Consider the following 14,341-nt stretch of genomic DNA (forward strand, 5'->3'; position numbering starts at 1 on the left):
GGGAAGTTTCCAGAAAGGGGTTGGTTGAGCTGTAGTGTCTGCCTGGCACGTTCTACAGAGTGAGACAAAGCAGGGAGCTGGGAGGGGCCTCTGGAGACAGCCGTCTCCAGGGGGGCGGTTCTCCCTGGCAGCTGCCCCCGGCCTGCCTGCCGCCCTGAGCCCTGGAGCCTGTTATCAACCTCCTTAGTCATCCTTCCAGAAGCTCAAATATAGCTCCTACCAGTTCCCTCTACAGCAGGGGTCCACCCCCTGCCACCCCCTTCCCCTTTCCTTTCTCTTCCAGAGGTACAACCACCTCAGACCTCAGTTTCAGCATCCACTAAATGGGTGGTCTGGAATAGATGGTGATAAGGAGAGGAGCTTGCTTGTGCCTGCTCTAAGCTAACTTCAGATGTACAGCTTGTTTGATCATCACAGCAAACCCAGGAAGTCGCTAGTGCTTTTATTTTCCATACACGGATCAAGACTCTCAGTGACCTCCCAAGGAAATCAGTGGCAGGGACAGAAGCGAAGCCTCCGGGATGACGGGATGACGGGAGTGGGGTGAGGAGCAACCTGCACATTCAACCTGTGATGTCTGTGTTGCTCTCAAGAGCCTCGGAGACCCTTTCTCGGCCCTAGGATTGGTCCTGGGGCAGTGACTTCGCACTCTTTCAGGATCGCTGGGATTGGTCCTGGGGAACGGGATTCTCACTCTTTCAGGATTGCATCAGAAGCTGGCACTGCCGAGGATCCTACTTACCCGTTTGTAGAACAGGAGCTGGAGGAAGCTCTACTTACTCCTTAAGCTCTACTCTTGAGACCGTGACCAAGCTCACATTCTCGCTCATGCAAACCTCCGCTTTCACTTCCAATTCTCTCAGCGCCCTTTCCACCAATGCCACACTCCCACTATCGATCCCCCCCCCTTACCACCACGGCCACTATCCATGGCTTTCACCATGGCCTGTGGCTTCCTCACTTGCATGTGTGCCATCAGCTCCTCCCCTACCTCCCCATCCTCCTCCTTACTACCATGGCCTCCACCTTTGCCATCTGTCCCTCCCACTCATCACTATTGCTGGTCGTCCACTGTGATCGGGTGCGCGAAAATACCCACCATCACTGTCACTGCCACTGCCATCAAAATACCTTTCTGTTCTCGATCTATGCTGGCCTGAGGCTTTGTTCCCCCACACTTGAGCCTTACTTACAAAGATGCTAATCCAGAGACACAGGCCTGACCCAGAGTGAGCCTGGCAGAGCTGGCACAGCCAGGAAAGGCCTCGTAGTGTCTGTTGCCAAGAATTTCACATGGGAGTTGGCTCTGGCCAGTGAAGACGCAGAGATGGTTGTTGACCTGCAAGGACTCTGGGCACAGAACGCTGAGCATTTGGGACTGGGGGTGCCTCAGAGGATAAGAACGCTTGCTGTGCAAGAATGAGGGGCTGAGTTCGGGTTCCCAGAACCCATGTGAAAAGTCGGGCATGGTCATGTGCGTCTGAAACCTTAACATGGAGCTGGTGTGAGGCAGAAACAGAGGGCTTGCTGGGACTTGCTGGCTGTCAGCCTACTTTCATATTCAGTGAGAAACCCTGTCTTAAAGGAATAATAAGGTAGAGAGTGATAGAGCAGAGCACCCGAGGGCCTCCTCTGGCTTCCACACGTGTGCAACTGGACACAAGCTCCTGCTCACACATGGGCACACACCAAGTACACACACACACACACATAATAGATAGATGGATGGATGGATGGATGGATGGATGGATGGATGGATGGATGGATGGATAGATAGATAGATAGATGATAGATAAAAATGCAATCCACAAACAAGCAAAAGAACTCTGAATAGTTCCACCTGACCTGGATTCAATTCATCTTTGGTAACAATCTAGTAATCCTAGAAAAGTGGGGATCCCAGGGAGGACCTTAGCAGGGAGGAATCAGAGTGGACCAGGGCAAACCCTACAGCCCATGTTTCCCACCCCAGATCTGACCTTCACGATCATTTGCTCTGTTTTCTTTCCTTTTTACCTCACATTGACCAGGAGGCTCAATGTCAATAGCAAAGGACGACACTAAACTTTTATTTTTCAACTTGTGTATAGGTGTGTGTATGGCGTGTGTGTGGGGGGGGGGTACTCACAAGAGCCAAAGGGATCAAATCCCCTGGAGCTGGAGTCACAGGTGATTGTGAGTGACCTGACATGGGATCTAGAAATCGAACTTGGGCCCCCTAGATGAGCAATCATATTCTCAACTGCTGAGCCATCTCTCTAGCTCCATGACATTCAATTCTTGATTCTCCTGTCTCTACCTCCCAAGTGCTGGGGCTACAGGCTCAACTCTTCTTACTTCATTCATTCATTCATTCATTCGTTCATTCATTCATCAAACATAACCCTGTACCTGTTAAGCACTAGACTTTCTCTTCCTCCTTCTCCTCCTCCTTCCCCTTCCCTATCCCTCCTCTTCCTCCTCCTCCTCCTCCTCCTTCTTCTTCTTTCTCCATTGGTTCCTTCCTCCATTCTCTCACTGAATGTCTGTGAGAGAATCAGAGCCACTGAAACTTGAGTTGCAAGCTGTCATGTGGTTGCTGGGAATTGAACCTGAGTCCTCTGGAAGAGCGGCCAGTGATCTTAACCACGGAGCCATCTGTCTAGCCCCATTGGGTTCAATTCTTAAAGGTTTGAAAGCCTAATGGACTTTAGGCTTATTTTTAGTTTGGAGTTTTAGAGAAAAGTCTCCCTACGTATCTCTAACAGGCCTGCCTGGCCTTGAACTCACTCTATAGCCCAAGCTAACCTCAACCTTTAGCCAGCCTCCTACCTTGGCACCCCCGGTGCTGGGGTTAAACTATGTGTCACCACCCTATGCATTGCAGGCTTATTTTTAACTCTCCTGCCAAGTCCCTCTCCTCCTGCTGCATCCTCATCCTTCCCGGTTTTCTCTCCCACATACCCGACTGGTTCAAGCCGGTTAGATCACTGGGTTAAGTCACTGAAACCCAGAAGACCTCCTTAGTTCATGGGGTGACCTTGACAAGTGCCTTTCAGAGCCACCGCCAGTGAGTGAGTGTTAGAAGCTGGGACTGGACTGGGACCGGCTTATGTGTGCGGACATCTGAGGGCACTGGGATGTCTGCAGAAGAGGAGGGAGGGGCTGGCAGAGTCTGAAAGGAAGAAGACTCAGTGGATGGAGCCTGACTGTCTGGTTTTGGTATGAGAAGAATAGAGGCAGGCAAGGATAAGGTGGAGGGGGGAGCTAGCCCAAGGCTTAAAAATGGGGCAAGGGTGGGGGCCAAGACAATTCCTGAGCTAAACAGAAAGTTAGGAAAGTGACAGAGCAAGGCAGATGTCCCTGAGGCCCTGGAGAGGAGGCTGCTGACCTCTGACCCACCTGTCCCTGTATTACCTGTGAGTGTGCCTGTGCCCCTCCCTGGAGCAAGGGTGGGTCCTGCCTACTGTCTGGAGGCAGAAGGTGGGGTCTCCTTCAGCATGCAGGAGAGCCAAGCTGATGGGTGCTTATGTTACCCCTAGATGTTCTAGCATCAGCAGCCAGCTCAAGTGTTCCTAGCGGGTAGCCACTTAGCCCTTGCCACCTTCAATAATGGGAAGTGGGTGCCTGTGCCTTTAAATTCTCAGCAGGTTGAAATGGCTGATGACATCACTGGTTCCTGGGAGCTGAGGAGCTGGAGCCAGAACCCAAGGGAGCCAGGCTGGGCTGCCGGGGGCTGCTGCAGACATGGAAGGCCAGACCAGGAGTGGTAGTGCCAGGCCGGGGACCAGGACTGGACTGGGACCCTTGCCTGGGACTCATGGGGCTTTGCAAGCTGAGATACCCTCGAAGGTAAGAGCCCCCAAACCTTAGCCCCCATTCCTGATTCCTGGTCTCACACTCCTCCACCACATATACTCTGCAGGTACCCTGGTGCTCCTGGCTAAGGGACTAGCACTTTTCTGTGCCCACCAAACAGAGACTGGGCAAAAAGGTCACGCTGAAGGGGCAATGATGGGATTCCCATAGAGAAATGGAATCAGCCACAGCCAAGAGTCCCCCAGAAGCACTCTGGATTGGTTGTCAGGGAACCCAGCTGTTCTCCAGCTTTGCTGTGTGACCTTGGGCAAGTTGCTTGTCCCCTCTGAGCCAATGCAAAATGAGGGAGCTTGTGTCTGAAGACTAGAACTGTGACATCTGGGATGTCTAAGTTGTTAGTGCTGGAGGCGGTATGGTGCTTGGGGGGAGGGGGCACACAGTGGGACACTTGGAGCCAAGGAGAGTATCCAAAATGCTGCTTAAAAAAAAGTGGAGTTCAGGGAGGGAGGTGGAAGTAGAATTTCAGGTTCTCTGAACCGAGAAGGACGGGGACAGAGACTGAACTGCGTCTCCAGAGCAAGATGGGGCCACCCTGGGGCGAGTATAGACCTTCCTCTGTCCTCCCTGGCAAAGGACACTTTCTCCTGGCCTCTGGAGACTGGGGACATCATAAACAAAATGGACAAGGCAGGTTTCCTCCCACCTGCCGGTTGTAAAGGATATCCATTTGCCTATCCTCACAGGTGGGGAAAGGACAGGCCAGATAAGAGGGCACAGCCTGGGCAGAGAGAGGCGTGGCATCAGACCGCACTGACTGGCCGAGGAGGGTGGGCTTACTCTCCAGCACTTGGGAAAGCCAGGAAGTGTTAGGCTAAAAGTATGTGCCCCTTGCCCTGGACACATACACCTTAAGATGTGGTATGGTCAGGGACCCTTCCAAAAACGTCCCTTAATTTTACAGACGGGAAACAGTCTGGGCTGAGGAACATTTGCCCCAAATCCCAACGCTGGGATCGGGATCTGTGTGACAGTCTCCATTGCCAGCTCTTGACCCTGAAAGGCCCACTGGAGATGGATCAGCACAGGCAGGGCTGTGACCAATGGGTCAGGGCATGGGTAGAGCATGAGGGGCACCTAAGGGATATCGGCACTGTGGAGGAAGGACATGGGGGGACTTGGGGTGTTGATTCAGCAGCCCTCTGAAAGGGGAGCTGCCCTAGGAGCTCGTCAGGGAACAGGTCGTGGGTACCCCAGGAAGAATAGGAGAGCTCTCAGATTCCCACTGGGCCCATTCAAGGTTTCAGTCTGTCCGTCTGTGAACAGGGTTTCAAGTTTAAGGTGGAAACATGGTTTTGTATCCTGTCTCAGAAGAGTCAGAAACTGACCTGGAACAAGATGGATTGGAGGGAGATAACAGGAAGGATTTCCTTGGAATGACCTGTCCTTAGCTGTGTGTGTCTACCGGGGCTATATGGAAGTGGGGGCTCAGCCCCTGCTAACGTCAGTCTGACTCATCTGCTTGTCCTCTAGAAGGTAAACTCAAGTTTTCAGCTTCCAGCAAAGAACTCGGGCCCAGCATCTTCGGAACCAAGGTTGACCCTGGCACCTGTGGGACCACGAGCAGCTGTGTCACCTCCTTCAGAGAGGCCAAGACTGGTTTTGTCATCTCCCCGACCCATCCTAGCGCCACTGTCCATCGCTGGAGAACAGAAAAGGCCTCCGCCCCCTCACAGCTCCAACAGAGCAGCCACGTCTGTGGGCCAACTGGTAGTATCTGCTGCTGCAGGATCCAAGCCTCCACCAGTCGCCTCAGTCTCAATCCTGGCTCCGAAGTCTCTGGGGCAGCTAGTAATATCTGCCTCTGCTATGTCAAGGCCATCTCCGGCTCCTCTGGGGTCCGTCCTAACTCCAACTTCCAGGGATCAGAAGCAGTTATCACCCACCTCTGTGGGACCTAAGCCAGCATTGGCAACCTCAGGCCTAAGCCTAGCGCTGGCCTCTCAGGAGCAGCCCCCGCAGTCCCCCTCCAGTCCTTCCCCTGTGCCGAGTCCCGTTCTGTCACCCTCTCAGGAGGGTCACCTGGCTGCAGCATCTGTGACATCTACCCCAGCTTCTGAAAGACAGTTGCCGGCTAGACAGAAGGATACCGCAGTTCCCAGGCCCACTCCTCCTGCAGACGGGAGTCTCTACACTCCAGAGCGGGCAGCTGGTCCCGCCACCTCTCCACCAAGGGCCCAAGCTTCCTCAGACCCTCGGCTTTCCCCCTCTTTCCGCGCGAGACCAGAGGCTCCACGCCACAGCCCAGAGGATCCCGTCTTGCCACCGCCACCGCAGACCCTGCCCTTGGATGTGAGCCCAGGCCTTCCAGAGTCTGGCACCCGTTCCCCTGGACTTCTGTCCCCTACCTTTCGGCCAGGAATCCCTTCAAGCCAGACTGTGCCCCCACCTCTGCCCAAGCCACCTCGGTCTCCCAGCCGTTCCCCGAGTCGCTCTCCCAACCGCTCTCCCTGTTTGCCCCCAGCCCCTGAGGTGGCAGTCCCAAGACCTGTCACCCAGGCTGCAGGGCCTGGCAGGTGCCCAAGCCCTAACCTACAGGTACAAGAAAGCCCAGCAGCCACCGCCACCACCACCTCACCAACATCTTCTTGGTCAGCTCAGCCTACCTGCAAGAGCGACCCTGGATTCCGGTGAGATCATGAAAAGTTACTGGGGCTTGAAAGGAGAGACTGGTCATTCTTCCAGGGTGACCGTGCGTTTTAACTCGGTTTGCCTCGATAGGGATGGAGGGGGGGGCGCTAATGGACCTACTTTGGAACCCTGGAAGATGCTCTCTTTCTAGGGGATTTGTTTCTTGGGTTTATCCCTAGGAAGGTAGTTAGGGATGTTAGGCCCACTGTGGATCTTTTATAAGGGCCCTTACATATTTAGCTCCATTTAGCTCCCTAGAAGGAGTTCTGTGAAAGAGAAAGGGAGGGCGGGAAAATGGTATCCAGCAGTAAACCCTCCCATGCACCTGCTTCCAGGATCACTGTGGTTACATGGAATGTGGGGACCGCCATGCCCCCTGACGATGTCACATCTCTTCTTCACCTGGGCAGTGGCCACGACAATGATGGTGCAGATATGATTGCCATAGGGTGAGGAGCAGTGTGGGTGGACCCCTTTCCCTGAGCATTTTGGCCTCCTGGACACACCGTAGGAGGAATTTTTAAAGCAGTCCCTCACCTCCTAGGTTGCAAGAAGTCAACTCCATGATCAACAAGCGGCTCAAGGATGCTCTCTTTACCGACCAGTGGAGTGAGCTCTTCATGGATGCACTGGGGCCTTTCAACTTCGTGCTGGTAACAACATAGACACCCTTGTGAGAAGCAGGGGCCCTTTTGGATTCTTGCTCCCATCCCGGAGACAGTGCTGGGTGTCCCTATTGCCAGGGTAGAGAGATGAGGGGGTAGAGGGAGAGCTGTATGCCGAGGGTCCCCAGCACGCCTCCCCCTGCAGGTGAGCACCGTGAGGATGCAGGGCGTCATTCTGCTGCTCTTTGCCAAGTACTACCACCTACCCTTCCTACGGGATGTGCAGACAGACTGTACTCGTACTGGCCTGGGTGGCTACTGGGTGAGTGGGGGGTGGAGGGTGGGTGGGGTATGGGCCTGAGTGTGGCTTGCAAGATCCCCCACCTCACCCTTGCATCCTTTGCCCCGAGACCCGCCCCAATCCAAGCACCATCCATTTCTACACCCTGCCCCATTCCTTCTCTGGCCCTTCCCTGTCCTAGCCTCCCGTTTCTTTCCTTAGAACTCATCCTGGCTTAAAATTAAGCCTCCTCTGCTCCTCACAAGTTCTTGTGGCCAGCCCAGTGACTCCCCTCCTGGCCCAGGTCAGGCTCATGACCTGTCAAACCTCACCCCTAGGGTAACAAGGGCGGAGTAAGTGTGCGCTTAGCAGCCTTCGGGCACATGCTGTGCTTCCTAAACTGCCACTTGCCCGCACACATGGACAAGGCAGAACAGCGCAAGGATAACTTTCAAACTATCCTTAGCCTCCAGCAATTCCAGGGACCTGGTGCACACGGCATCCTGGATCATGAGTAAGTGAGAATGCAGAGTGCCGGGTTGGGTGGATGGGAATGGTGGGCTACTGACCCACTCGTACCACCTTGGAAAACTGAGGCAGCTAGCAGTTTGGTGGGGGAGGGGAGGATCCTGCAAGGTAGAGCTTTGCTGAGGGATACCTTCTTGCTGAGGTTCCTCACCTGATGTCTCTAGACCCTTTTTTCCCTCCATTCCTTGCCTGACTGAAGGCTCTGGCAGTTCCCACCCACTGGCACTTCTAAAGGGTTGGGTGGGTGACAGGAAGGATCTAGATTGAGTCTTTGAGCTCCATGAACCCACTGACCCCCATTTCCACCCTGTGAGCAGTCTTGTATTCTGGTTTGGGGACCTGAACTTCCGCATTGAGAGCTATGACCTACACTTTGTCAAGTTCGCCATAGACAGCAACCAACTCCATCAGCTCTGGGAGAAGGACCAGGTAGGTAGTAATCTGCCTCCCCTTCCCTGACCCTGAACTCAACCAATATCTCCGGTTTCTGCCCTTGACCTCATCTGTCCCATCCCATCTCTGGATGCTGTACAAGGCCCAAGCTCTACCTTTCTGGATCCTCACAGCTCAACATGGCCAAGAGCACTTGGCCCATCTTGAAAGGTTTCCAGGAAGGGCCCCTTAACTTTGCTCCCACCTTCAAGTTTGACGTGGGTACCAACAAATATGATACCAGGTAAGCCTTAAGAGGGGGATGGGATGAAGGAAAGGGACAGAAGATAAAGCTGGGACTATGCTTTGACCCCCAGATCTTGGAATTCAGGCTACCTACCCTCTTCTATTGCAGTGCCAAAAAGCGGAAGCCTGCCTGGACAGATCGCATTCTGTGGAAGGTCAAGGCTCCAAGTGGAGGTCCCAGTCCCTCAGGAAGAGAGAGCCATAGGCTCCAGGTGACCCAGCACAGCTACCGCAGCCACATGGAGTACACTGTCAGTGACCACAAGCCTGTTGCTGCCCAGTTCATTCTGCAGGTAAGGCATGGCCTCATCTGCCCCTCATGGTGTCCCTTGGATCAGCTGAGCATCCTCTATCAGGAACCTTTCCACCTGTCCTTAACAGCATCCATTTTCTTCAAGTAAAGAGGGAGTGGTGTTATAATCTTCCCTTTCAGATGAGACTGTGCCTGACAGGGCCTTCCCTTGCCTAGGACCACACAGTAAAAGGAGGAAAAAAAGAAGGATTTGAAGCCAAGACAGTTTGATTGAAGAGCTCATATCTTTCGACTATCTGTAGATGACTTTATTCTTCCAAGAAATGTTTAGGGCATCAACCTGAAATTTGAAGAGCAAACTGCTCTTGCAAAGGACCCAAGTTCATTTTCCAGCATCCATGTGAGGTATCTCACAATCACCTACAACTCCAGATTCAGGAGATCTGATGCCTCTAGCCTCTGTGGGCACCTACACACATGCACGTGCCTACCTCCCCATGCACAGAGTCTAAAAAATAATCTCAAAATTCTTTCCTTAAAAAACTGTGCCTATATTGAACAGACACAGGGGTTTTTTCCTTGTCATTTTCCTTAAGCAGTGCAGTAAAGCAACAGCCTTCATGTCATTTGCATTACATTATTATAAGTAATCTAGAAATGAATTAAAGTATATATACAGGGATGTACAGTTACATGCACATACTATATACTGTTTTACATAAGGAACTTCAACCTCCCTGGGGGTTAGCATCTACCAAAGGAACCAAACATACCTGGATGCTCAGGATGATGTCACTGTGTTTAGAACCAAAGTTCCTAGTTGCCAAAGTAAAAGGAGGCATTTCTAGAGTGTAAGATGCTAACTCTCTGGTTTACTATGGGGTAGCCTCAGGCTCCCTATGAGATGGCGTTGTGCCCCAAGTCTAGTGGCAGAAGCAGACAAGGGTAGGTCCCATGTTTCCAACCTTGAAACCTAAACTGCAGTTTCTGGATTTCTTGGTTTGATAAGAAGGAGCCCTGCAGGCCAAAGAATGTTTCTCAAGGTACATCTGTCGGCGATCAGTCGATGGGACTCCACCCACGCCTGGCCTCCTGTGAACTCTGGGACAGGGATGGGGTGGGAGCGTTTGTTGTTATTGTTTCTAAATCACTTCTTGTTATGTCCTAAGCTCCCTCAAGCTCATGATTCTCCTGCCTCAGCTCCTCAAGTGTTAAGGTTACAGGCATGTGCCACCACACTGTAGCCCTTAGTCAGGGACCTCACCTTGAGACTCCACATTAGGCCACATTGTCCTGTTCTTCCTGTGGTGGACAGGAAAAAAAAATGTTACCTGGGGCTTGGGATGCAGCTCAGTGGTAGGACACTTCGCTAGCATAGGTAAGACACTGGGTTCAATCCCAGAATTGCAGAAAGAACTAAAGTTAAAAACAAACAAACAAACAAACTTTTTAAAAAGTTATTGTAAGGTGGGGCCGGTGGCCAATTCCAGGACTGAGTATAGTGAAGCAAATGGATCAAGAGTTCAAAGCTGGCCAGGGCCACATAGTGAGGCCCTGGGTCAAACAATAATAGAAATTACCCACTGAACCAAGCATGGTGGCAAATCTCTCTAATTACAGCATTTTGGAGACTGAGGAAGAAGAATTTCAAGTTCAAATCCAGTCTGGATTATATAATGAGTTGCAGGCCTCCCTGGAACACATTGAGACTCTGTGGTAAAAACAAAAAGACATCCACCATATGTAGGGCCCTTGACGTACACCATCCCTTTGAATGCAGCAGGCTCTGAGATTTCCAAAGTCTCCTTTCTTTCTATTTTAGTGTTGGGGCTATTTATTTATTTTATGCATGTAGGTATTTTGGTTGTGTGTGCTTCTGTGTACCTGGTACTCGTAGAGGCCAGAAGAAAGAGGGTGGGTAGTTGTAAGCCACCATTTGAATGCTGGGAAGGAATTGAACCTGGGTCCTCTATTCTTGTTTTTGTTTTTTAAAGATTTATTTATTTTATATATGTGAGTACACTGTCACTGTCTTCATGCACACCAGAAGAGGACATCAAATCCCACTACAGATGGTTGTGAGCCACCATGTGGTTGCTGGGAATTGAACTCAGGACCTCTGGAAGCAGCCAGTGCTCTTAACTGCTGAGCCATCTCTCCAGCCCCTTGCTTTGCCCCCCTCCTCCTCCTTTTTTTTTTTTTTAACATTTATTTATGTGCCCAGGTGTGCACTCTCTGAAAGGGTTCAGAAGATAACTTTGGGAGCTGGAGCTCACATTCTCTCTGAATGTGGATCGAGAGAATAAACTCAGCTCACTCCTTACCCACCAGGCCCTCTCCCTGGCTTTGTTTTATGATTGGTTGGGGATTTTGTTTGTTTTGCTTTCTTTTTCTTGTCTTTTTTTTTTTTTTTTTTTTTTTTTTTTTTTTTTTTTTTTTGAGAACAGACTCTCTTGTAGTCTGGTCTGGTGTCCAACCAAGGACCATTCTAGAATCTGATTTCCAGCCTGCACCTAAGTATTAAGGTTATGGGCATGTACCTCCATGCCATGCCTCTGCAGGGATTTTGACCTTGCAAGCCTTAGAGCACATTTCAGCCTGCCCTTCAGTTAGGAACCGGGGACAGTGAAAGAGTGTACTGGTTTCTTCTGGAACAGCTACACTCTGAAACTAGGGAAAGAAACCCGAAACCAGATCAACAGGGACCAGACAAAGGCAAGGCTGGCACCACGTGAGCCTTTCCTTAAGGACACAGGTGGCCAGGTCTCTGGCTGCTTGCCACTGCAGAAACTCCACCTGTCTAGGTGACTCCCTGGTTGTCCTGGCTGGTCCCAGAGGAAAACCACTCGTGATAATAATTTGTCTTCATGGACTCAAGGCAAGGCAGTGTTATTAATTGGCTCTCAGTAGTAAGATTCAGATGGGGGAAACTAAGTCTGGGGATGGCCAGGGTCTTGTCTGAGGTTGCACAGCAATGTAACAGTAGAGCTGGAAAATGAGCTGAGGTCTTCAGCAACTGTTTCTGGCCTCTTGTTAGCTCCAGGAAATCGAACTTATCTCAGAATCCTGTGTACCATGGGACTTTACCTATCTCCCTTGCTATCATTTAAGCAAATTATTTAATAATTTCAAGCTCCAGGCACACACAGAGACACACACAGGCAAAACACCCCCACACACAGTGCACAGACACACATGCAGGAAAAACACTCACAGACACAAAACAATTTTTTTTTTTTTTTGGTTTTTCGAAACAGGGTTTCTTTGTATAGCCCTGGCTGCCCTGGAACTCACTCTGTAGACCAGGCTGGCCTCAAACTCAGAAACCTGCCTGCCTCTGCCCCCAAGTGCAATTTAATTTTTTAAAAAATTAAAACAAAACACGAGTTTCCAGACCAAGGGCCTGCCTTCTGAGAGGCTAAGGAAGTTGACCATTGTATAAGCTGACAATGGCTGAGCTGAGGCCAAGTCTAAGACTGGCTGGCTTCAGATCGATGCCCCACCAGAGGCAGGAATTTTTGTTTGATTTTTACCATATTTTTGGAATAGTGTTTCACTATATAGCCCATCCTGGCCTAGAACTTGCTGTGTTACCCAAGGCTATACTCAAATTATCCATCCTCCTGCCTCAACCTCCAGAATACTGTTATTACAAGTATGGGTCACTACCCAAGAGGCCTAGGTATGTGGAATGCTAGAGGGTCTCTGAGTGACATCATCCTCTGTCCCTGCCTTGCTTGGGCAGTTTGCCTTCAGGGATGATGTTCCTCTGGTGCGGCTGGAGGTAGCCGATGAATGGGCAAGGCCAGAGCAGGCTGTGGTGAGGTACCGCGTGGAAACAGTATTTGCCCGAAGCTCCTGGGACTGGATCGGCTTGTACCGGGTAAGACTCTGCAGGAAGGAAGTCACTCTGCAGGAAGGAAGGGGCCTGCAGGCCCTCTCTATCACTGGCTTATCCCGCTTTTGGTCATGCTCTGCTAGGAAGCTGCTAGTTTTAAGGGATCAAAACCGGGGTTCCTCTTTCCCTAGGTGGGCTTCCGTCACTGTAAGGACTATGTGGCTTACGTCTGGGCCAAGCATGAGGAAGTGGATGGGAATATCTACCAGGTACTTACAAGAAGGGGAGGGTTGGGGACACCAGGATTCTACTTGGGGGAGGGAGTCCTGAGGCTGCCCGCTGGCCCCAGCTTGGGCCTCTACCCTTGTGTCTACCAGGTGACCTTCAGTGAGGAGTCACTGCCCAAGGGCCACGGAGACTTCATTCTGGGTTACTATAGCCACCACCACAGCATCCTCATTGGTGTCACAGAACCCTTTCAGGTAAATGGATCAGACGATAGGGCCAAAGCAGGCCAAGATGTCCCAGTCGAATGTTATATCTGCCATGTTCTCTCTGTGACCTTAGACCAGTAGCCCAACCTCACTGGGTCTGCCAACGGGGAAGGAGGGAGTGGGCAGGCTAAAGAGTGGAGTTGCCCCAGCGGCCAGTGTTCTCTCCAGATCTCGCTGCCTACCTCAGAATCTGCCAGCAGCAGCACAGATAGCTCAGGCACCAGCTCGGAGGGGGAGGATGACAGCACACTGGAGCTGCTGGCACCCAAGTCCCGCAGCCCCAGCCCTGGCAAGTCCAAGAGACACCGTAGTCGCAGCCCTGGCCTAGCCCGCTTCCCCAGTCTCGCTCTCCATCCCTCGTCCCGTGAACGCCGCCGTGGTGGCAGCCGAAGTCCCTCGCCCCAGAGCCGCCAACTGCCTCGGGTAGCCCCTGACAGGGGGCACAGTAGTGGCAGCCGAGGTAGTAGTGAGGAGGGGCCCTCTGGGCTGCCTGGACCCTGGGCCTTCCCACCCTCTGTGCCTCGAAGCCTGGGCCTGCTTCCAGCCTTGCGCCTGGAGACCGTAGACCCTGGTGGTGGAGGCTCCTGGGGAGCTGACCAGGAGGCCCCTGACCCTAATAACCTGTCCCCTAGCCCCCAGGGCAGACTGGGGCTGGAGGAAGGGGGTTTGGGGCCCTGATGGGGGAGGCAGACGGCCTAGACAGTCTCATTCTGCCTATCTTCCACAAGCCTGCCTGCCTGCCTCTCTCTTGCTGCTGCTCCAGCCGTTAACCACATCTGCCACTCTGTCTTGGCCAGGAGTGGCCTACTGGGGGGTCCCCAAACTCAGTCCTGGCACCACCTCAACTGTGACAATCAGCAAAGCCTCGCCTGGGCCCTCATGTGGGATGATGGGGGGAACGGACAGATATTCCCATCTTGGAGGTCATCCATTAGGAATTAAATTCTCCAGCTTCACTCTTGGCTCCTTCCTGACTTGTCAGCAGTTGCAGATGTGACAGAGTGATAGAACTGACATATATTAGGCACCAGCTGTATATGGAAACATGCCATCTTTCATTTCCACCATAATCCTGTGTGCTCAGTGCCATCCTTAGAGCCATTACACAGATGGGCAAATTGAAGCCAAGAGGACGAATCTCAAAAGCAGACAACAAAGCTCAGTCCAGCTGTGTGTTAG

The 14,341-nt window shown here is 52.0% G+C and overlaps 1 protein-coding gene across 3 annotated transcripts; it reads left to right on the forward strand.

Moving 5' to 3' along the window:
* The first annotated feature begins 3,669 nt into the window (after window positions 1-3,669).
* On the forward strand, window positions 3,670-14,118 carry Inpp5j (inositol polyphosphate-5-phosphatase J). 3 transcript variants are annotated; one of them, XM_029484137.2, is made up of 13 exons: window positions 3,670-3,831; window positions 5,329-6,485; window positions 6,822-6,935; window positions 7,016-7,139; window positions 7,297-7,413; window positions 7,710-7,885; window positions 8,217-8,328; window positions 8,466-8,575; window positions 8,687-8,870; window positions 12,576-12,713; window positions 12,860-12,937; window positions 13,046-13,150; window positions 13,331-14,118. In XM_029484137.2, the coding sequence occupies exons 1-13, from the start codon at window positions 3,727-3,729 to the stop codon at window positions 13,838-13,840; spliced, it is 3,030 nt and encodes a 1,009-aa protein (XP_029339997.1). In that variant the 5' UTR covers window positions 3,670-3,726; the 3' UTR covers window positions 13,841-14,118. The 3 variants fall into 3 exon arrangements, with proteins under 3 accessions (XP_029339997.1, XP_021032369.1, XP_029339998.1); XM_021176710.3 differs by having other exon boundaries at window positions 7,031-7,139; XM_029484138.2 differs by having other exon boundaries at window positions 5,350-6,485.
* The last annotated feature ends 223 nt before the right edge of the window (window positions 14,119-14,341 follow it).

Source organism: Mus caroli, unplaced genomic scaffold (genome assembly GCF_978045245.1).
Source record: "Mus caroli unplaced genomic scaffold, Mus_caroli_1 scaffold_13, whole genome shotgun sequence".
In the NCBI taxonomy this organism is placed as follows: domain Eukaryota; kingdom Metazoa; phylum Chordata; class Mammalia; order Rodentia; family Muridae; genus Mus; species Mus caroli.

Coding starts and splice junctions, on each gene's coding strand:
- Inpp5j (XM_029484137.2), top strand. CDS start 3,727: ATGGAAGGCCAGACCAGGAGTGGTAGTGCCAGGCCGGGGACCAGGACT. Junction 7,414..7,709: donor CTGGCCTGGGTGGCTACTGG/GTGAGTGGGGGG, acceptor CCTCACCCCTAG/GGTAACAAGGGCGGAGTAAG. Junction 12,938..13,045: donor TGGATGGGAATATCTACCAG/GTACTTACAAGA, acceptor TGTGTCTACCAG/GTGACCTTCAGTGAGGAGTC.